The sequence below is a fragment of the Lepisma saccharinum genome, chromosome 20 (assembly GCF_977018435.1).
Source record: "Lepisma saccharinum chromosome 20, izLepSacc3.1, whole genome shotgun sequence".
Taxonomy (NCBI): Eukaryota; Metazoa; Arthropoda; class Insecta; order Zygentoma; family Lepismatidae; genus Lepisma; species Lepisma saccharinum.
In genome coordinates this window covers 44,480,801-44,500,332 of record NC_139248.1, presented here as the reverse complement: position 1 = coordinate 44,500,332, position 19,532 = coordinate 44,480,801, and the positions used below count along the sequence as shown (strand labels likewise).

Here is a 19,532-nt window from a genome sequence, read left to right as displayed (position 1 = left end):
ACATTGCAACGTCGGAATATTTTATAGCATGAAGTCCAAGGGAAACCTTAGTGTCAGTTGGGATAAACTAAACTCAGCTCAACTGCCAGGACTTGCAACCTGCTTTTAATTGGGTGACGCGAGCAGCTCATCGAGTCCCATCGGCGCTGTTATCTAAGTTTCGAGACCGGAGACCGGTACATCTTATTTTCAACTAGTTCCTGAATTGCTTCAAGATGGTGTATCAGCACATACATTTTTGGGACTCCTTCTTGGAAATCGAACTGGTACCGCTCGCAAGGTGGGAGCACTAACTATTGCGCTAGGCGGGAGCCCATAGATACATGTATGTGTGTGTGTGTGTGTGTGTGTGCGTTGGCAGATTTCCGATTTCGGGGAACAAAGTTAAACTACACACTCACAATTCGGGGAACCAAATTCACACTGAGGAACTTGCCTCAGGTCCCCGGAAGGATTTGACCCAAAAATCGTTAGAAAATGATGAAATAATGCTCTGGTTCAATTTTCAGCTCACTCTGAGAACTACCCCGAATGTCGTAAATTCATCAAAAACAGTGTGTCCAACGGTGTGTGAATTAGTTCCAGAAATGCATTCCAGGTGGCAGCACAAATGCCATTTGTGTGTACGAATGTGTGTACGAACAGAGCGAGAGACGAAAGCTCTTCCCGCGCCAGCCGCTCAGCTGTTTTCCGTCACGTGATGTTAACAATACTGCACACGCCCCTCTCTTTCTCTTTGCACAACAACAAAGGCACGCACATTACCCGCCAGTTCAGAACCGTGGTATCCAAAGGCATTCCGTACATACCCATTATATTGAATGAAAACAACTGTTGTTACGCAGAGTGTTGCAGTATATTGAATCAATTGTACTGAGTCGAACTGTCATCTGGAAACACAGATTTTAATGCGTTTTACACAGAAATTGAGATGATGAAAATGCCAACATAAAAGGCGAAATTTTAAATCTAAATCGCATAGAGTCTTTAAGCATATTACCTTCTCTGTATTAGAATATGTGATTGTGACTACTCACCTTATTTATTAAAACATTGCCGTCTACATATGATAATATTTATGTCTACGTTTGTGCTTTCGTAACATATTTGTCCATTATGAAAATTGAAAACTTCTCGAAATGAATGAAACAACAGGTTAAATTGTACGTATTTTTAATGAAACTGAGTTCCATAAATTCTTATTAAATTAAAGTAAAATGTGTGTTAGTGAATCATATACAATATAGCCCAATATAGCTACTGGTAGTGTAAGGTTCGGTGTCGTGTCTTTACGAGCGTCAATTTACCAATTTTATCTATCATAATTCATCCTTATTGACACAATTAGCATACAGATGCAGCGAGGCAAAGCTATATAACAAAAATACAAATAAGAAATGTGACTGGTATCATCAAATTTGGACAATGGTCATTGTGAGATATCAGGTTCTTTATTTTTTAAAAATGGAATATGTAGTAAATACTTGACAAGGATCATGAATCCTCAGAATAGCATGTCAAGAAAGTGACCGATATTTACTTGTATGTTGATCCAACAAACTGACATGTCCGATATCACTGCCTGTATACGCAAATAAGTGATTCATGGATGAAATAAATTTTATCTTATCTTACATAGAAGTGTGCATTAACGATAACGAAAAATAATAAACACGCTCGATACAACTCCCGTTAATTTCCCTGGTATAAGCTGGTGATTTACTGAAGCAACAAAAATGTTTGTTGCTGCAGTGTGAGAGTAGAGGAAGAATAAGTAGGCTGAAAATAAAACTCTTTTATCAAAAACACGCTAAAAAGATTAAAACGTGAATCAACTCATTCTGAGCTGTAGGCAGTTATCGAAAACGCCGCAGGAATAAACAAAAGTAAAAATAAAATTCTTAAAAACCATGGTGATGAGAGACAACAGCCGCTGATATTTGCATAGATCGCGACCACTACAGGATTCTTCTTCCAGGACCAATAGATTGCTTGTTAAATACCATACGTAATTGAGGTATTAATGCAATACCTAACATTGTAAACTCAAAGTTTCAGTAGCATAACATTTCATTAGGTTGAAAATAATTTTTGAAAAGGGAGTGCTGATGGAGGTGCGGTAGAAAATTCCCTAGTACCGCCCCTGGGTATCAACGTATTATATATATATATATATATATATATATATATATATATATATATATATATATATATATTATCGAGAAGTGTATAACAATGTGCACATTACTATCAGGTACGGTGTGCAGGAATTTTAGAAAAGGGACTAATTTTTAATTTTGATAGCCACTTCCAAATTTTAGCATCTTTTCAAGCAGTGACGACGATTAGGGGGGCAGTTTCCTTCCCCGTACTTTTTGCGACTTTTGCACCCGCACTATGATAAACCTTATCTAGAGAGAAAGAAAGTGCCTCCATCCCCCAGTTTTGAACCTATGCCTCCTCTAGTTTTGGACCCAATTTCCGCCACTGAGTATCTAGGGTCCCGGATTCGAATCCTGTCTGGACATGGATGTTTGTAAGTATCCACTCATCAATTTCATCATATCATAACCCATTCCCATTTTCGGAAATTAGCCAAAAGGCACAAGAAGCGAATAAAAATAAAGAAAATCAATCAGCCAATCTTTTCATATTTGGCACTTGCATTGGACAGATTATAATTATCCATTTTTTTTTAATTCAGCTTAATACTTAATTCTCGTTAAATAAAATAAAATGGGTTTTTATTCGGCAGTTATATTTCATTTCACTAATTTCCGCGTTCCCGTGTAAGACCTTAAAATGGGCCCATGAAACTGACGTTGAACAACCAGAATTCACTCGTTACAATAAAAATCCTCATTTAGCAGTTTAAATCACACATTCCTGGATTTGTGCCTGCTGCTTGGTTTTTAATTCAGAGGAAATGATGCAATTCAAATTCTCAAATCATTCATGTGATACTCCGCATAAATTCGATTATTGTTGTGTGTGTGTACACTGACTTAAATTCACTCAAACGTAATCTTCATGTTAAGTGGAGAACTTGTGTGCATTTCTAAATTACAATGTCCCCGTTTGGCAGATTATATCCACATACACATACATCCGGGTTTGTTTCCCTTGTCGCACAACAGTAGAGCATCCTTGGGTTATGATGTAACCTTAGAATGCTGTTATTGTTAAGCCAAATACCTAGGTTGTTAGGTTAAGCTAGCTATGTTTGGTTATCTTAGCATAAATAATATTTTTTTAGTGTATTTAAACTAATAGAACCAAATCTAATTGATCTAATCTAACAACATAGTCATCCCTCGTCTGACGTCAGAACACAAAATTGCTCTACTGTTGTGCGATAAGAGAGACCCAACACACACGTATATTCAACAAGCCTGGTTCTTCACACCAAATTCACGCACATTACGCGCCAATATATTTATTTAAGAATACCAGTTCTGAACTGTTTATGTTAATAAAATAAGAATAAATCAGACGAACTCGTAAATTATATCTACGAGGCGTGGTGTGCTTTTAATTGCACTTCAATTGTTGCTAATCGCCTAAAAAAATTTACAGCCAAAAAAACATCCAAACACCACGCCAAGCACGGAGCAGAACAAATTTCGGCGTTCCACCGACGCGAGCAACATCGACGGTTACTTACGCGCAATGCTTCCTTCACTTGTTAACAGTAGAGAGCTGCGTTAGTTCGTGGGTTTCATTTTGGGGACCAGAGGCGACGTACGATTTCCACATTAGGGGCTGAGTGCCAGCTCTCATACTCGATTCTCTTTGTTACTGACTTGCTACATTGGCATAAAATTTACTTATATACACTCCTAAAACTATTTTCACTTCCTAAAATACAAATTCTGGACGAATTTCATACATAGACTGCTGTGTGCACGACGTTGCTTTACATCATCTTAATGGGGACCTTTATGTGATGTGAGGAACTTGTGTGCATCTTCAAATGACACAAAGTTCCCCAAATAGGTTTAATATCCCCGTTTGGCGGATAACATTTTCACACGCATTCAGAGTTTCCCGAAATGCGCATATGTTCCAGGTTAGTTCCCCGAAATAGGGGGAAAATTCAGGTTATTGATGAAAATTTAACTTTTTCAGCTCATTCTCACCATCTAGTGTCATTTCTGAATCCCATGGAAGTCCAGAAATCTTAAAAACCCTCAAAATAAGAGAGTTCCCAAAAGGCGGAAATTTGTCATGTTCCCCAAATTTTCACACTTACAAACCATGGTGTGTGTGTGTGTGTGTTTGTGTGTATGTTTGAGGATTTGTGTGTGTGTAAGAGAACTTATTATTTTCTGCCGGTATTTGATTTATCAGCTAAATGGATACACTACATGCTAAAAATGCCTTACTACAGAATTAGAAGAAATAAATGGAGACACACAAAACGAGAATCTTCATTAGCACTTATTCACTTAAAAATCGAAAGATGTCCTGCCATTCTCCTTGTAAAACTTCAGTGCACTACATCGAAGTTTAGTTGAAAAGGTAGCGTTGATAATAAAATTATATTTTTTGTAGAACTGGAAGGTTGCATGGAAAATGGGGCAAATTTCTTCAGTATTCCGCCCACCCTATCCCAACTTTAGCATTGCCACTGGTTGAGGATAGAAATGGATAGACACATTGGCGTAACTTGGCTGGGCAAGGGGGGCACTCGTCCGCCAAATTTCCAGGTTTAATCAAATTTACACGTTAGGAGTATTTTAGAACCTGAAGTTTACGTTCTGCCCCCCCCCCCCCCCCCAAGTTTGGCTCTAAGGAACAATATGTGGAACAATAAAACTGGAAGAGGGAAGATTTTCGTAAATCTTTCTATTCGAGAGCAGAGCATCATCCTACCTGCATTTCCGCCTCGTAGTCAATGGGTCCCGGTTTCGATACCCGGTGGGTACATATAGTGGTTCGGATCTTACTTTAAACTGTAGAAGATCCAGTCCCGATTAGCGTTTTCTGTGCATAAATTGGACTTTCAAACAAACTCAAACTTCCTGCATTCCTACTTTGCTCGGATGTCGAGCACAGACTTTTGTACTCGGCAAGTGCAAGTAAACCACGTTAGTACGAAAGGTTTAAGGGATTAATTCCTTTGGTTTACTTTTACTTCGCTTTTCCGCCACTTTTATTAATCGTGAAGATAAGGATGAATGATGATATTATGAAATTGATGAAGGGACACTCACAAAGAACACCCATGCCAAGGCCGGGATACGAACCCGGGGCCCCTAAAGTAGTAGCGAGTTGTCCTAACCACACTGCCACAGAGGTCGGCTTTGGTACGAAAGGAAGAATCCTTCTGCATGTGTATTTCTGTGTGTAATTTTTTGTCGTGGATTATTTTTTTTAATTCACACTAGATTTGCCTTTTCATTTTAAAAGTTGACAATTCTAATTTTTTGTAGGTGGCAATATGTGGTCGAGAGCTAATCACCCACTCACACTTGATGCAATTTTCCAGTTCTGTGAAGCGAAGAAAATGTATCAAGGGTGCCATAATGTGCGTGGAGGAGAGCGATAGGGAGTCGGCTTCCGTCCCCTCGAGAGGGCAATGGCAGAGAAAGAAGAGAAATTGCGTTCGCAACTAATCAGGTCAAATCGAGGTCTCCGGGAGGGATCAAATCCCTCGTAATGTCGCAACTCGGCAGACACCCGACCAGAAATCTGACGAAACTTGTGGGGATTTTTCGTGAAAGAACTTGCAATTAAAGCGAGAAATTCGATTTTCAAGTCAAAGATGTTGAGAATGCGGTTGCTTGAATTTCTGTTCTCGAAAAAGGAAACGCTGGTTGTTGCTTCGATTTTTACTGATTGATTTGGCTATTTTACTTTCATTTTTTTTCTTATCCCGACGAAGTGATTGAAAAGCTATAAAGGTCTCCCCGATGGCGCAGTGGTAGCGTCGTCGCCTTGTAATCAAGGAGTCCCGGGTTTGATACTCGGTGGAGGCACATCGTGGTTCGCACTTTAAGCTTTAGGTCCAGTTCCGATTAGCCTTACTGTGCATAAAGTGGACTTAGAGAACACCAAGTCACGAAAAGTTGTAAGATTGACTGATTGTTTAATTTCTTTATTTTACTTCGCTTTTCGGGACACTTTTGGCTAATTTGCGAAATGGGATGAGTGATGATCTGATGAAATTGATGAATGGACATTCACAAACATCCATGCCCAGGCCAGGATTCGAACCCGGGACCGTTGGCGAAAATCGTCGTAAGATAACAATCACAAACACACAATCACAAGGTACAAGTCCTACAGAAAATTATAGCGGATGTGAGTCCAAACCACCAGAGCCTCGTTAGTCTGTGTCAATGCAGTCCTGGTGTACTGAGTGGAGGTGACATTGATTTGATCAACGTTGCTTATTTGTACTTTTCACCCTGCACAAAAATATTCGTTATAATTAATTAGGCAAAAATCTCTAAAGTTGTCATTTAAAACAAGTATGAATTTAGGGATGCTCCTTCACAATTATTGAATAGCTATCTGCGATAACTCATGTTGATGTAGTGTTCAAAAATTAGAAATTCTTTCTCTATGCCTGCCCAACTTATTTTGATTTTTTAAATTTACGAGTAGTTTGTGAACGACGTTAGCAAAACATCTGAAGGAATCAATTGTAAAAAAGATCATAGTTTATTATATTTACTTACATACAAAAAGGAATACATATCGAAGCAAAAAGCAATGCTCTTGAAGCTCTTCTGTAGAATAATTGAATCCTGCTCTCTTCGTGCTGCATGTAATGATGTGATCGTATCATATTTCATTATCATATGATGGTGAACAATGAACAATAAAAAGCTATTTTTAAATTAATTGGTTATTTTCTGGAATGAAATTTGACAAGAGCACTTAGGGATACTGAGCTGAGAAATACATGATATCCCGTCGTAGCAAATTGCGCACAATTTAGGAGTTGAGAGCGACAGAAATTTACAAGCGCGCAGAAGAGCTTCCTTGTTAAAGACGGCCGAAGCGACTCCTCGCTCTGTCCCAGAAGAGCCATAAATCGGAAGGAAACAACAGAGCCACAGATCATCGTGACACGATGAGAATTAATGTACAAGAGAGTATGAATTGTCATATGCAGCGAGAGAGTAATATGAATTTGTTCCTCGCTAAATTGTCAATCCCTGGTATTCTTTATTTATTTATTTATTTATGCAATTGAACGCATCATTATACAGGGTTAGCCTAAAAGAAATGAGACAGTTTAAACACTTTATAAATTGAAATTTCTTTATTTCATCAGGAAGCATTTAGTACTGTTTTGCAGAGAAAGTCTTTAAGTTTACGACCTCCACTTTTCATTTGTTTTTGTGACGTCAATATCACGTGAGCGCCCTTGACATCAGTCGAGCAATATGGCTGCTAGCCAGGTAGAAAAGATTTTCTGTATGCTTGAATTTCCAAAAACGATTCTGTTACTGTCGTACAGCGTCGTTTTAGAACACGGTATGGTAAACAACCACCCACAACCCACAAGGCAGTCCATCTACGGTTGGGGCAAGTAATTTGAGTTCCTCGGAGATAAGAACTGGACTATCGCATTGATATCTGTCGTGTTATAAAAGGGCCACATATAGAACACTTGTAACTTACCAATGTAAACTTCAGGACGTACACTTCAAACCATGTAAGTATTTCAACCCTATTATTAAAACTCTACTTTCTGTAAAACTTTGAAAGTGTCTATTTCTTTTAGGCTGACCCTGTACAATAATTTAGAACATTATAGCACATCAATGCAATATACATAAACGGAAACACTCATTTAATAAACATATCAATCACAAGTTCTATTTTACTGTTTTAATATTGTCCTTTTTAATGTTGAAGTCGGAGAAAACAAGTCTACACTGTTATTTGCTTTCTCTGTTGTAACTTGCTTGAGAGGATGTAGAAATCCAACTGTGACACGGAGAATGGACCTTTATGGATTATTTAGAATTCTGAAGAATTAGTTATCGTCCAAGTGCCACCCACAAAAACACTTTCCTGTCTTTCCTCCGATTCAAGATCTTATTCTGCATATTCTGATAATTTAATATTTACAACGGGATATCTCAAAGAATTATTTTAAATTGTATGTAAGACTCTAAGTTGCAGTCATAATGATTGCAAAACTTGTTGAAAATCTTCAACCATCTGTATAACACACTATGTATCTAAAGTTATGGAAGAAAAAGCCATATATTTTAAAACTAATCGTTATATCCTTGCCTCATTTTCATGAGCCTACAACAAGAAAAATATCACATCATATCCCAATAACCTGATCTAAATAAAAGATAGAAGATGTCCGGAGATATTATTTCTCATAGGAACTGAGGATCTAATGTTAGGCACCCATGTCACAAAAGTAACTTCCAATTGTTGTAGCCAGGAATTCCGTAAAGCGGGAGTTGGTAGTTAGGATTAGTTTTTACTTCTTTTACACTCACTCCCACATATTATAATACTTCCGTGCTTTCTCTATTATCTTTATACTATCGACAAGAGTCCCGTTCCATTTCTTTGCAATGGGAATTCGGTCTCTTCTTTGAGGGAAAAACAACATCGAATTAGATCCGGAGACAAACAAGAGAATAGAAGAGCATCGATAAAAGAGGTGAGCGAGGGGAAGGGAATTGTCATTCGAGAGAACAGACACTGCTAGAGAATGATAAATGGCCGACTCCGTCCACAATGTTCCCTTCGTTCCTTTTGTTGTGAGAATCTTCTGCTCATCATCTCAAAGTCTTACCAAGAGGAGGTTGCATGTTAGATTCTAACCACTCACGTTTGAATAACCAGTTTGCTGTGAGAAAGCGCAGTTAACCACCAACACTAATGATTGATTACATTTCGAATTTCAATCGATAAAGCAATAATATTCAGGCAAATCATTTAATGGATGGCATCAGCCGTGGTGGAATTTGCGAAACTTTGCTTTGTAAAGTAGTATGCTGCATTTGAAACGTCTAATGTCAACGATTTTTTTTTTAAAAAAAAATCTTTCTTCTTATGCTGCCATAGGATGACCTACTGAGAAGACACCCAAACTGCAATCTTGCTGTCCAACAAGGTACTGGCGCCAAGACCCAAAATCAGTGTACTCCTCCTGGAACTTGTGTTGTGAGTGTTTGTTACTGTCCGTTCATCAATTTCATCATTTGTCTATGCCATTAGCCAAAAGTGGCAGAAAAGCTGAGTAAAATAAAATATATATATATATATATTTTTTTTAAGTTTTAGGTTGCGTGTGAGACAGAATTGTTACAGTTTTTTTTCACTTCTCAAAGCATTGACAGAGATGTGGCCTATACAGCCCTGTCAATTTCTCCGTCTCTGGGTGATATAGGCCTACACTTAAATGTTGCAATAAAATACAAAATAAAACTCTTGCTTTACGGCAATGTTGCAATAAGGACATTTTAAAATACTTGGAATTAAGAATAATTTCGGAATGGTGGAAAAAGTTCACAATTTATTTCGCAACATTGAAAATATGTCGTAAAGCTTGTGAAAAGTCAGAATTGTAGTATTTTGTTGTTATAGTTGCTTTGATTTTTAAAAACGTAACAAATGCAATGCGAAATTGAACTCTGAATGTCAGATCGTCATCCTTGCGATCTTTACAATCCTTGCAAGACTGAGAAATACAACTTACTATTATCATTATTAATATCTAGTATGTGGTAAAACTAAAGAAGAAAACTCCTTCTTTCATCTGTTTTCCACAACCAATCACATATATCGATATCTTGATATTGTACAACCATTAGGCGACTTTATGTTTTGCCGTCCCAAAATCCATTGACAAATATTTCAACATTCACCATTAAGTACTCTTTCAACATAGGTGTAACTAGGGGCTAACTTTCGAGGGAAGGTCCAAGTTCATTTGCTCATATGTACAGATTATATACGTAGCTATATGCCAAATGAGAAGTTCCTAAATCTGCAAGTTTCTGTCCCAAGGGGAACGATCGGTAAGTCGGCGGATGGCGAAATCAATCACTTTACATAATTGCTCAATCACTTAAGAACCTAATTCGTTACTCTCTCAGGCCAAGATTTATTCAACATCGTTCTGTATGTCTGCATTACAAGATTTCCTGCCTTCAGTCTGCTAGTTCACGTTTGAGCTTCGTTTGTCAATCAAGACCGAATATAATCAATTTTCAATTGAATTTACATTATCTGCACTAACAAAGAGACCTTGGTATTTTTCTCTTTCTCTGCCTTCACTTTCACTTGTCTAAAGGCACAAATGTATAAATAATTCAAGTCTTTCAAGCTTCTCAACAAGTAACACGAGACTGTTGCTCTGTTTCCTTTACTAAATATTTACTGATTAACACAAACTTTTTAATTATTAGTTACGATTTAATTAACATCTCTAATTAACATTTTTAATAACATGATGTTATTTCTTTTCGACCACGGTTATTCTTCCATCTTTCCTGAAGCCAAGAAAGAAGATAGGCAAGAACATTCTCAAATGGCCACTCTTTTTATGAATTCCGTAATTTCTACTGTAGATATCATAAACAAAATATAAGTAGCAATTTATGTGAATTCGTATGCATGCCTTTGCGTTTATTGAGTCTGTATCCATGCATAAAAAAGCTCCTTTCATTTTGTAACAGTTATAAGCCAATTGTGTTAATCCAATCTTACGGAAATTAAGTTTAAGCGGGAACTGAGTTTTTAACTACTGACGCCATTTCAGTTACATCCAGGATTTTCAAAAATCATCACAGAGAAAAGTGCAATTCTATTCAAATTAATGGCAAATAATGAACCTCTTAAAAGGGCTATTTGGAAAATTAACACCATAAACGTTATTACGTATGTCAAAATTAATTTCACTGTGCTAATTACTATTATAATGTTTCATAATTCCAAACTTTCCATCTTTCCAAGAAGTTATTTATTCTACTTCAGTATTTCATTAATCAAGAAAGAGTTTGCATATTTTCTGCGTTGATACAATGAACGTATCCCGTTTCCCAATTGCTTAATTTTTATTTCGTTGAAAATTACATACTGAATGCTCAAAATTAAATCATGTTCGCCTTTCTCTAGGATATCATCTCATTAAAAAAATTAATATTATTATTATTAAAGAGGAACTTAAAGGAGACTTAATTCAGGAAATGCGTGTAACTTTTCTCTTCATACGCATTTATCTTCTCATTTAATATCTAAGAAACTAAAAGTTAAAATATACAAAACAGTAATTTTGCCTACAGTATTATATGAATGTGAAACTTGGTCCCTTACATTAAAAGAGGAACATATAAGAGTATTTGAAAATAAAATGCTTAGGAAAATATTTGGACCTAAAAGGGATGAGGAGACAGGTGAGTGAAGAAGGTTACATAATTTAGAACTATATAATTTGTATTCATGTCCAGATATTATTAGAATAATTAAATCAAGAAGATTTAGGTGGGGAGGTCATGCGACACGAATGGGAGAGGAAAGAAGAGTTTACAAGATTCTTGTTGGGAAGCCTGGTGGTAAGAGACCTGTAGGAAGGCCAAGACGAAGATGGAGGGATAACGTTGAGATGGACCTAAATGAAATCGGTAAGGATGGAAAAGATTGGATTCACCTTGCCCAGCATAGGGACAGATGGAAGGCTTGTGTTGCTGCAGCCATAAACCTTTGGGTATAAGAAGGCTCTAGAGTTAGTTAGTTAGTTAATTACACTATAACTGACAAATTCTAACACTACTGCTGATAAATTACTGAACCTTCCTCCATTCGTGTTTGATACGATATCTATGCCGGCATTGAATGTAACTAATCTAATTAAATATTCGAGTCTCGCGTAAATGAAACGTGAGATTAATTTGCATCAAGGTTATTTTTATCAAATTACTACGTGCCACACTTTAGCCACTGACGCAAGAGGTGCTAATGACATATTGTTCCTGTACGCTGGCTGCTTCGTAATTAGCTTTTGGTGTTAAGTTGCACGCATCCGAATAACCAAAAAAGTGCAGCCAATCTGGTGCCATTGTTGCCAGAACTTGGTAAACAAAATCCTCAACTCATTCCGTCACTATATGTACAATCTTCTGTTTGTTATCGAGATGTACGTCATTGTCTTTATTTTCTTTGGCGACGTTTCCTTCCACCAAATAGTTTACAACTTTTTCAGAATGATCCGATTTTTATCAACAGTTTACTAATTCATATTACAAATCTGATATTGTGACTAAATAAAATTTTACAATTATATTTGAATTTTGTTATTTAGCGTCGCTTACCTGCCACTTTTAGCAATCATTACGAGGAGGATGAGTGATGATATGATGAAATTGATTAAGAGACACTCACAAAGAACATCCATTCCCAGGCTGGGATTCGAACCCGGGACCCTTAGCGCGCTGTGCTAACCACTTCACCACGCCCATGGTGGTCGGATTTTACAATTTTATAATTATACATAAATATATTCTGTTATGCTTATATATCTATACTATATTTATGAAGAAAAAATATTATACAATTTTTTCTTAAAGGGCACATAGAAATAAAGTTATTTAAAATAATCATCAAATGCAAACATCACACACCACATTTCTGATTTTTTGATTGATAGAATAATGCATTGTAAATGTAGGAGTTCGTGTGTCTGTATGGGTAGGTGCCTGGAAAGGAGGGGTCAGATTTGGAAATTGTTATAGGCCTAGTAATGTGATTTAAACGATTCTAATGAACAGGTGTAGTTTTACATTACATTTTATTAAAATAACTGATAGTTTTATAAACTTTTTGCAGTAATTATGACAGTCAAAATGAGAATAACTGAAACTTACAAAGTTAAATATAACTTTAAAATAACTATTCAGGTTAACCGTTTTAGAGATATGAAGATTTCTATACAAGTGTGGATAGTTGAATAAAATATCAAAATAGACAGAATGGGAAATATCACGAATTGGAGGAAAAACAGAAAAGTAGTTATGAACATACATATTTGCATAATGGCCTCGATGGCCGAGAGTACTGGATAATTTCCCCACGAAATCTCCACCAAACGCTTCGATTTAGAATCTTGACTTCGTCATTGATCGTAATTATTTTAATTTATCTTTATAAATTTCATATAATCATTATTTCTTCTTATCTTCACAATTATTCAAAAGCAGCAGAATTAATGGACATATAAAATAGAAAGAATAGAAATAATTAACGTTTCACACAAGTAGAGTTTAAAAAGTGTAACAGGAGAGAGGTAAAAATTGTGGTTTGTATACTTTGTCCGTCAGGCCAATCGAATAATAGATTAACTAATCCCTTTAAAAAAACAATATTACCCAATGTCGACCACTTATAGACTTTGAGAACAACATATTCTCCAGAAATCCCTTCTTCTGTGTAGAAATATGACTTGGCATTCACATCAGTTTGAAATAATAGCTTTTCGTTTTAAAACTTGATACAAGATGGCGGATTTTAAGGTGGTCACCATGTTGATGGCTCCCGCACACCAAAAAATACTTATCTGGTAAAGGTAAGGTTAAGTTTTCCGTGCATATAGCACCATACCATAAAGGCATATTTAGGGGATGTGGAGATAGACCCCACACATTCTCCACCTATACTCTATCTCGCTTATCTCTGCAAGGCCGAGCATAGCAGCAGAGAAGGGAACGAAACGAGTGGGCAGATCGAAGCAGTACACGCTGCTCGAAGACTGGTAACTGCAGTCGTCCACCTACACGCAATACAGTTCTTTCTCGCGTTGGTGTAGCCGTCTCGCGTCACTACTTGCGCAGAGACTTGTTCTCGTTCGTTTGCTCCAGAGATAACCGAGACAGGGTATAGGCCATTTTTGAAGTGATGTGATCCGCACCACGCTCCGGTCGCCTTTACCCACCCCAGGCACCCATTGAATTTTGGCTGGGTGAGCCCCAGAGCCGCTTTATCCTGGGACAGGCTGTAAAAATTCCGACATTCGATCACCCACCCACCTAAAAAGTCGTATCAATGATATCAAAGTAAGCTATTTCTCTCAGTATCGCTTTTGGTTGGTGCGTCGTTTCGGCTCCACGAGCTTTAAAAAAAAATTTTTACCGCCTGTATGCTGCCAACCCGATATAACATTTGATCGCATCTGTGACGTTTCCTCCTGTCGTGAAACGACGTGTGTCACTGTTGCAAGGAACACATCTTTTGCGAAAAATAGCGAATTATAGATCGACCACAAGTAAAAAAAAAACTTTGGACGAAAAGTCCCCGCGCAGCTTTCCCATCTTCCGTTCAGCTCAGGCGCGCAGGTTGTTTTGCTTGTGGTTCCACTATACCAACTACATTATGTGTTGTAGAATGTAGCGAGGAAAGCGTACAGTAACTCAACGGGAAGTAAACCAACAATATGAAAAACGATGGAAAAAGAAATAACGCATCCAAGAGGAAGTGGTGGAAAGTGAGGCAGAAGGAAATAAACGAAACCCTATCCAAAGATGGAACCAGAAATAAAAAATTGCTGTAGGGAGAGGGGCAACCACCAAGCTAATATTTTTTGTCAGATATTTTACTAATATTGTGCAACTTTTGCACCCTATAAGTTTACGAATTTCCAAAAAAGACGTTTTTGGGGGCCTTCATCGTTACAGCAGTCAAGTGGGAGCATGAAACATATTTCATGTTATATCTAAGTTGCAGCTGCGTTCATTCTGTGGCCACATTATCCTCATAGAGTGGTAATCAGAACATTGCCGTTGAGTTGTTATACGTTATATGTATCAATACACGAAATTTTGTCTTTTTGATTCTGGTAGAATATGAGATACTAATGCCGCGAACGAACAGGTAGTGGAAGGACAAGACCACCTCATAACGTTTTCATTTGATTTGTTTTATTTTACTTCACTAATCGCGAAGATGAGTATGAGCGGTGATATGATGAAATTGATAAAGGGACACTGACAAACAACACCCATTCCCGGGCGGCAGGGATTCGATCTTGACCACAGAGGTCAGCGTCGTCTCATAAGGTTACTACTTTTACAGTTTTGCTAATTAGTACTCCAAAATATAAAGCTCTCATTTCATTAGAGAATTTATAAACCGCATTGTAAGTTTTATACACTTATACCGTGCGTCCATTTCGATCTTCAGCCGAGAGATCGGGAGAAGCGTGGCGGGCTGTGCTGACGGAGATGCCGACATTTGCGGCCTGTAATGCGCCGCCCGCCACGCTTCTCCCGATCTCTCGGCTGAAGATCGAAATGGACGCACAGTACATAGAAATATATTTTACAAAAGAATATGGCCGGCCCCTGTGGCGGAGTGATTAGCACATCAAGCTCCACCCATGACAGGGGTCCCGGGTTCGAATCCCGGCCTGGGCATGGATGCTTGTGAGTGTCCATTCATCAATTTCATCATGCCATCATCCCCATCTTCACAAATTAGCCAAAGGTGGTACAAAAAGCGAAGTAAAATAAAGCAAATCAATCAATAATTGCACAGTTAAGAAGAAATAAAGCACTGGCATACCGGAGGGAGTTGTAGGTGGTCAGAACTCTCCATTTGGACTTATTTTTCCTGAAGAATATAGTTCAATATAAATATTTCGCTTCATTTCCCTACCCATAGTGCAGACCTTTGTGGCGGAGTGGTTAGCACAACGCACTACGAGGCCAGGGGTCCAGGGTTCGAATCCTGACCTAGGCATGAATGATCTTTGTGAGTGTCCCTTCATGAATTTCATAATATGATCACTCATCCTCGTCGTCGCCTTAGCCAAAAGGGGCAGAAAAGCGACGTAAAATAACCAAAATAATAAATCAAGCTAACCATAGTGACGTTTAAAATGATTGATTGATTTCATTTATTTTACTTCGCTTTTCTCACAGTTTTAACTAATCGCGAATATGAAGATGAGTGATGATATGATGAAATTGATGAAGGAAAAACATAACGAACGCCCATGCCCAACCAGGATTCGAACCATGACGGAGGTCAGCTACGTTGAAGATAAATTTCAACAGCTGACTCTCTCCTGCAAAAAAACTTATGTAATATGTACACCTACGAAAGAAATACATATATTCCGATATTTTGGACCTACTTACCTGTACGAAGTACTGCACACTCTCCAGTAGCATCCCATACATTTTGACCCACGGATTGAATCCTATTCAAGAATGCGGTTACTATTATTAGAGCACCTCTAGAACGAAAACTAAGGAAAATACGTTTGTTTCATTCTCGTAAGATACCGAAAGACATTCTCCGCGCAATTGAACGCCGAACCATCCTTTGGAAGAGGCCGAAGGAAATGTGCGGAGCTTCTTTTCGCGAATGTGACCTCGCACGCAGCGGGATGCGCTCCCAGACAGTCGTTTATCTGACGCGGCAGTGGCCATAGCGACCAGATGCGTATCTCTGTTCATCGCCGTCCGGCCACAGCAACCAATCCAATGTTTCGCTTCTTTCGCCAGAGTAAAATTGGCGCACGCTCTCTCTCTCTCTCTCTCTCTCTCTCTCTCTCTCTCTCTCTCTCTCTCTCTCTCTCTCTCTCTCTCTCTCTTACGGTGATCATCCATTTGAAAATCGACTCCGAAATGTACATAATTTTCCATTACGCGGATGAAATCTGAATAACAGCATAAATCGGACAAAAAGTATAGTTTGTCTCAGGAATCTCTAGAGCAAACGAACGAAAACAAGTCTCTCCGCAATTAGTGACGCGAGGGGCTCGGCCAATGAACACGTGAGAGGGAAAGTGAGTGCATGGAAAAACATACCTACTCCCTGTCCCAACTATCTCTGGAGCAAAGTCGCGCATAGCGGCAGAGAAGGGAGGGATCGAGTGGGCAGAGCGAAGCAATACATGCTGTTGCGAAGACTTGTAACTGCAGTCGCTCCCCCTCTCCTCGCAATCCGTTCCTCTCACGTGCTCATTGGTGTAGCCATCTCGCGTCACACTTGTTTTCGTTCGCCTGCTTCAAAGATAGATGCGAAAGAGTTTAGCAGACTCGCACTGTTTCGCTCCGCCCACTCCCTTCTCTAACGTTATGTGCGACCATGCTCCACAGATTGCCTGGACAGAGTATAGTAACGAATTTCGGCTTCTTTGAAGTCAAGGCAGAGAGGGACTGAATCTCCTTGAAAGAGATAACAAAGGAATTGCACCCACCTTTCCTAATTACCTGAGCTCGTTACCTAGCCAGGAATATACACGTACGTAACTAGCGGAGAGTTTCCGGGAGTACACCCCTCCACCTCCCCACCACCACCACCTCACCTCCCGACCTGCCATCCATCCCCCTGCGGAGACCAGATGTCCTTTGCATTGAGAGATGAGGGCGCCCGAGAAGTTACTACGAGCCAAACTCATCGCAATTTCGAAACACGAATTCAAAGAATTAGAAATATAGGAAATCATACTTTCGTCTGTAATAAAAAAATGTTGGACGTCTTGAACAATATCTGCCAGTTCCAGGATTTGTGTTTCCACTAAAATGAAAGAGGAATTTACGATTTCACCTTTAAATGGCTTTATCGCTGGAAGTCGCTTGCATGTTCCAAATTTAAGGGAGGAAGTTTTTTTGTAAATTTTGCGCCCTCTTTGCTGAGTGATGGTGCTGGATCAGGTAAGCAGTCCTTAGGTCAACTGTGCAGTGTGAAGTTTGAAAATTGAAAGGACGCCGTCGAGCGGTTTTCAGAACATGAAAAGTGTCTGTATCACAAAGAATGTTTGGAGGTTTGAAGTACTTTGGCCGATATCTCGTATGGTAATAGATGCTGCAGTTATGCACAAAAAACTGGAGAAAAGAAAAAAAATAGTACTTATAATTGCAACTGTTCTGTTATACGCTAAACGGTGTCTCGCACTGCGAGGCTACAAGAATTCGGGGCTAATAGAAATCGATCAAGAACCAGAAGAGAATGGCGGTAATTTTGAAGTAAAACTGATTCCGTATTAGAAAGTACTTTGACTTGTAATGCCGGAAATGTTCAATACACAAGTACTACAATACAAACAGAAAGAGTACAGGGGAGAGCCCCTAAACGGTGAACCTCCACCCGCATACATCCAGGGAGGCACTTAGTGCCCTGGTGCCTTTAAAATGAACCAGAGCATCACATCCGCGAAATTTATGTTCCCCCGTTTTTCTTTTCCTCCTTCTTTATTGATGCTTTCAATTATACATGTTTGAGGCGATAACCCACATCTGGTTAACGTCTCATGGATATAGTGGACCAAAATCGTTCCGGCGTTCCAGAAACAAGCTTAGTTTACAGTTAATGTTTATGTGCTAGTAGTGCAATAAAATTAAAATTATATACATATTTATCAGTAGAACAATGGTGCAATGTTTTAGGACAGGGGGAGTAGAACGAGTGTTATTTCTTGAAGGATATTAAATAAGTTGAAGTTCCTATATAAAAAAAAGAAATAAAGAAAACCTACATGGCTAAATATAGAGATCGAAGGGTGAAGTAAGGTGATCTTGCAAGAAGTGGTCGTACTGGGAAGGACGTCAGTATGGGAGATTGTTTTCCTGGAAACATCAGGAGGGTAAGAGGTTAGTAAGAATACTTGACGTATTAAAGTGGAAAGAATTATTATGGTTAGTGGTTAATTCCTGGATCGAATCCGTTCTAGGGAGTCTCTCTGAGATTTCCGGGTAAGCGGGTGGTCACATCCTCTCTCTTCAGTCTACACTTAGTTACCTATTCTTCTAGAGGATCCTTCCATGGTTCCTAGTCTTGGGTTTGGTGTCCATCCAATGGGTTGGGTGTTGGTTGGGGGTTGAATAGGTGGTTGCGGGTGGTTTCTGGTTTTGAATTTGCAGTATTCCTTGTTAGATACGAGGTCTGCCAGGGAATTTAGGATTTCAAAGTGTAGTTTCGACGGATAAGATGGTAAGTGTCGAAGTTTGGGAAGTTATTTCTGAGTTGGAGAATTCGGGGATTGGTTAAGGGGCAGTGGAATACTTTGTGCTCAGGTGTGTCCACGATATTATCACAGGATTCGCATAATTCGCTCTGCCTTTTGTCACGTACCCGCGTCGGGCTCCTTGGATAGTTCAGGTATCGTTACCTTCTATATCGAACTCTTTAGTAAGGCTGAGGTAACACCTAGTCCGTTGCCAGCGATACAGGTCGGAATTTATCTGTTCTGTCCTCGAACAGATTGTGTTGATATTATCTGATTATTTTACGATGATAATTGTTCTGTCTTTTCTAGCCTGCTCTGGATATCATCTGCTCATGTAATACCGCTATTCCAAGAATAAGGTTTGTGTAGATCTTCTTGACGTTGCTTGATCCTGTGGAAATACTATAAATCTCGTTAGCGGTGAGAATTAGGTACCCATGGGTTAAGACCCTGGGTAGCCTCATTGCTGACTCTGGCTGATGAATATCAAACGAAAGGTCCTGGTCGGGTTTAGGTGAAGACCTCGTCCCCCTACCAGGTTTCCGAAGTGATCCTCAGACAGCTAAGTCTAAGTCTCGAGGGTGAAGACCCTGTT

The 19,532-nt window shown here is 38.8% G+C and overlaps 1 protein-coding gene across 1 annotated transcript in view; it reads right to left on the bottom strand.

Moving 5' to 3' along the window:
- The window catches only part of LOC146003596 (soluble guanylate cyclase 89Db-like), a 113,150-nt gene extending 96,812 nt beyond the window's left edge, over positions 1 to 16,338 (bottom strand). Inside the window, exon 1 of the mRNA XM_083141907.1 lies at positions 16,122 to 16,338. Coding sequence (XP_082998033.1) covers positions 16,122 to 16,163 — 42 coding nt within the window. The 5' untranslated portion in view covers positions 16,164 to 16,338. The remainder of the gene's footprint in view (positions 1 to 16,121) is intronic.
- Positions 16,339 to 19,532: the final 3,194 nt, after the last annotated feature.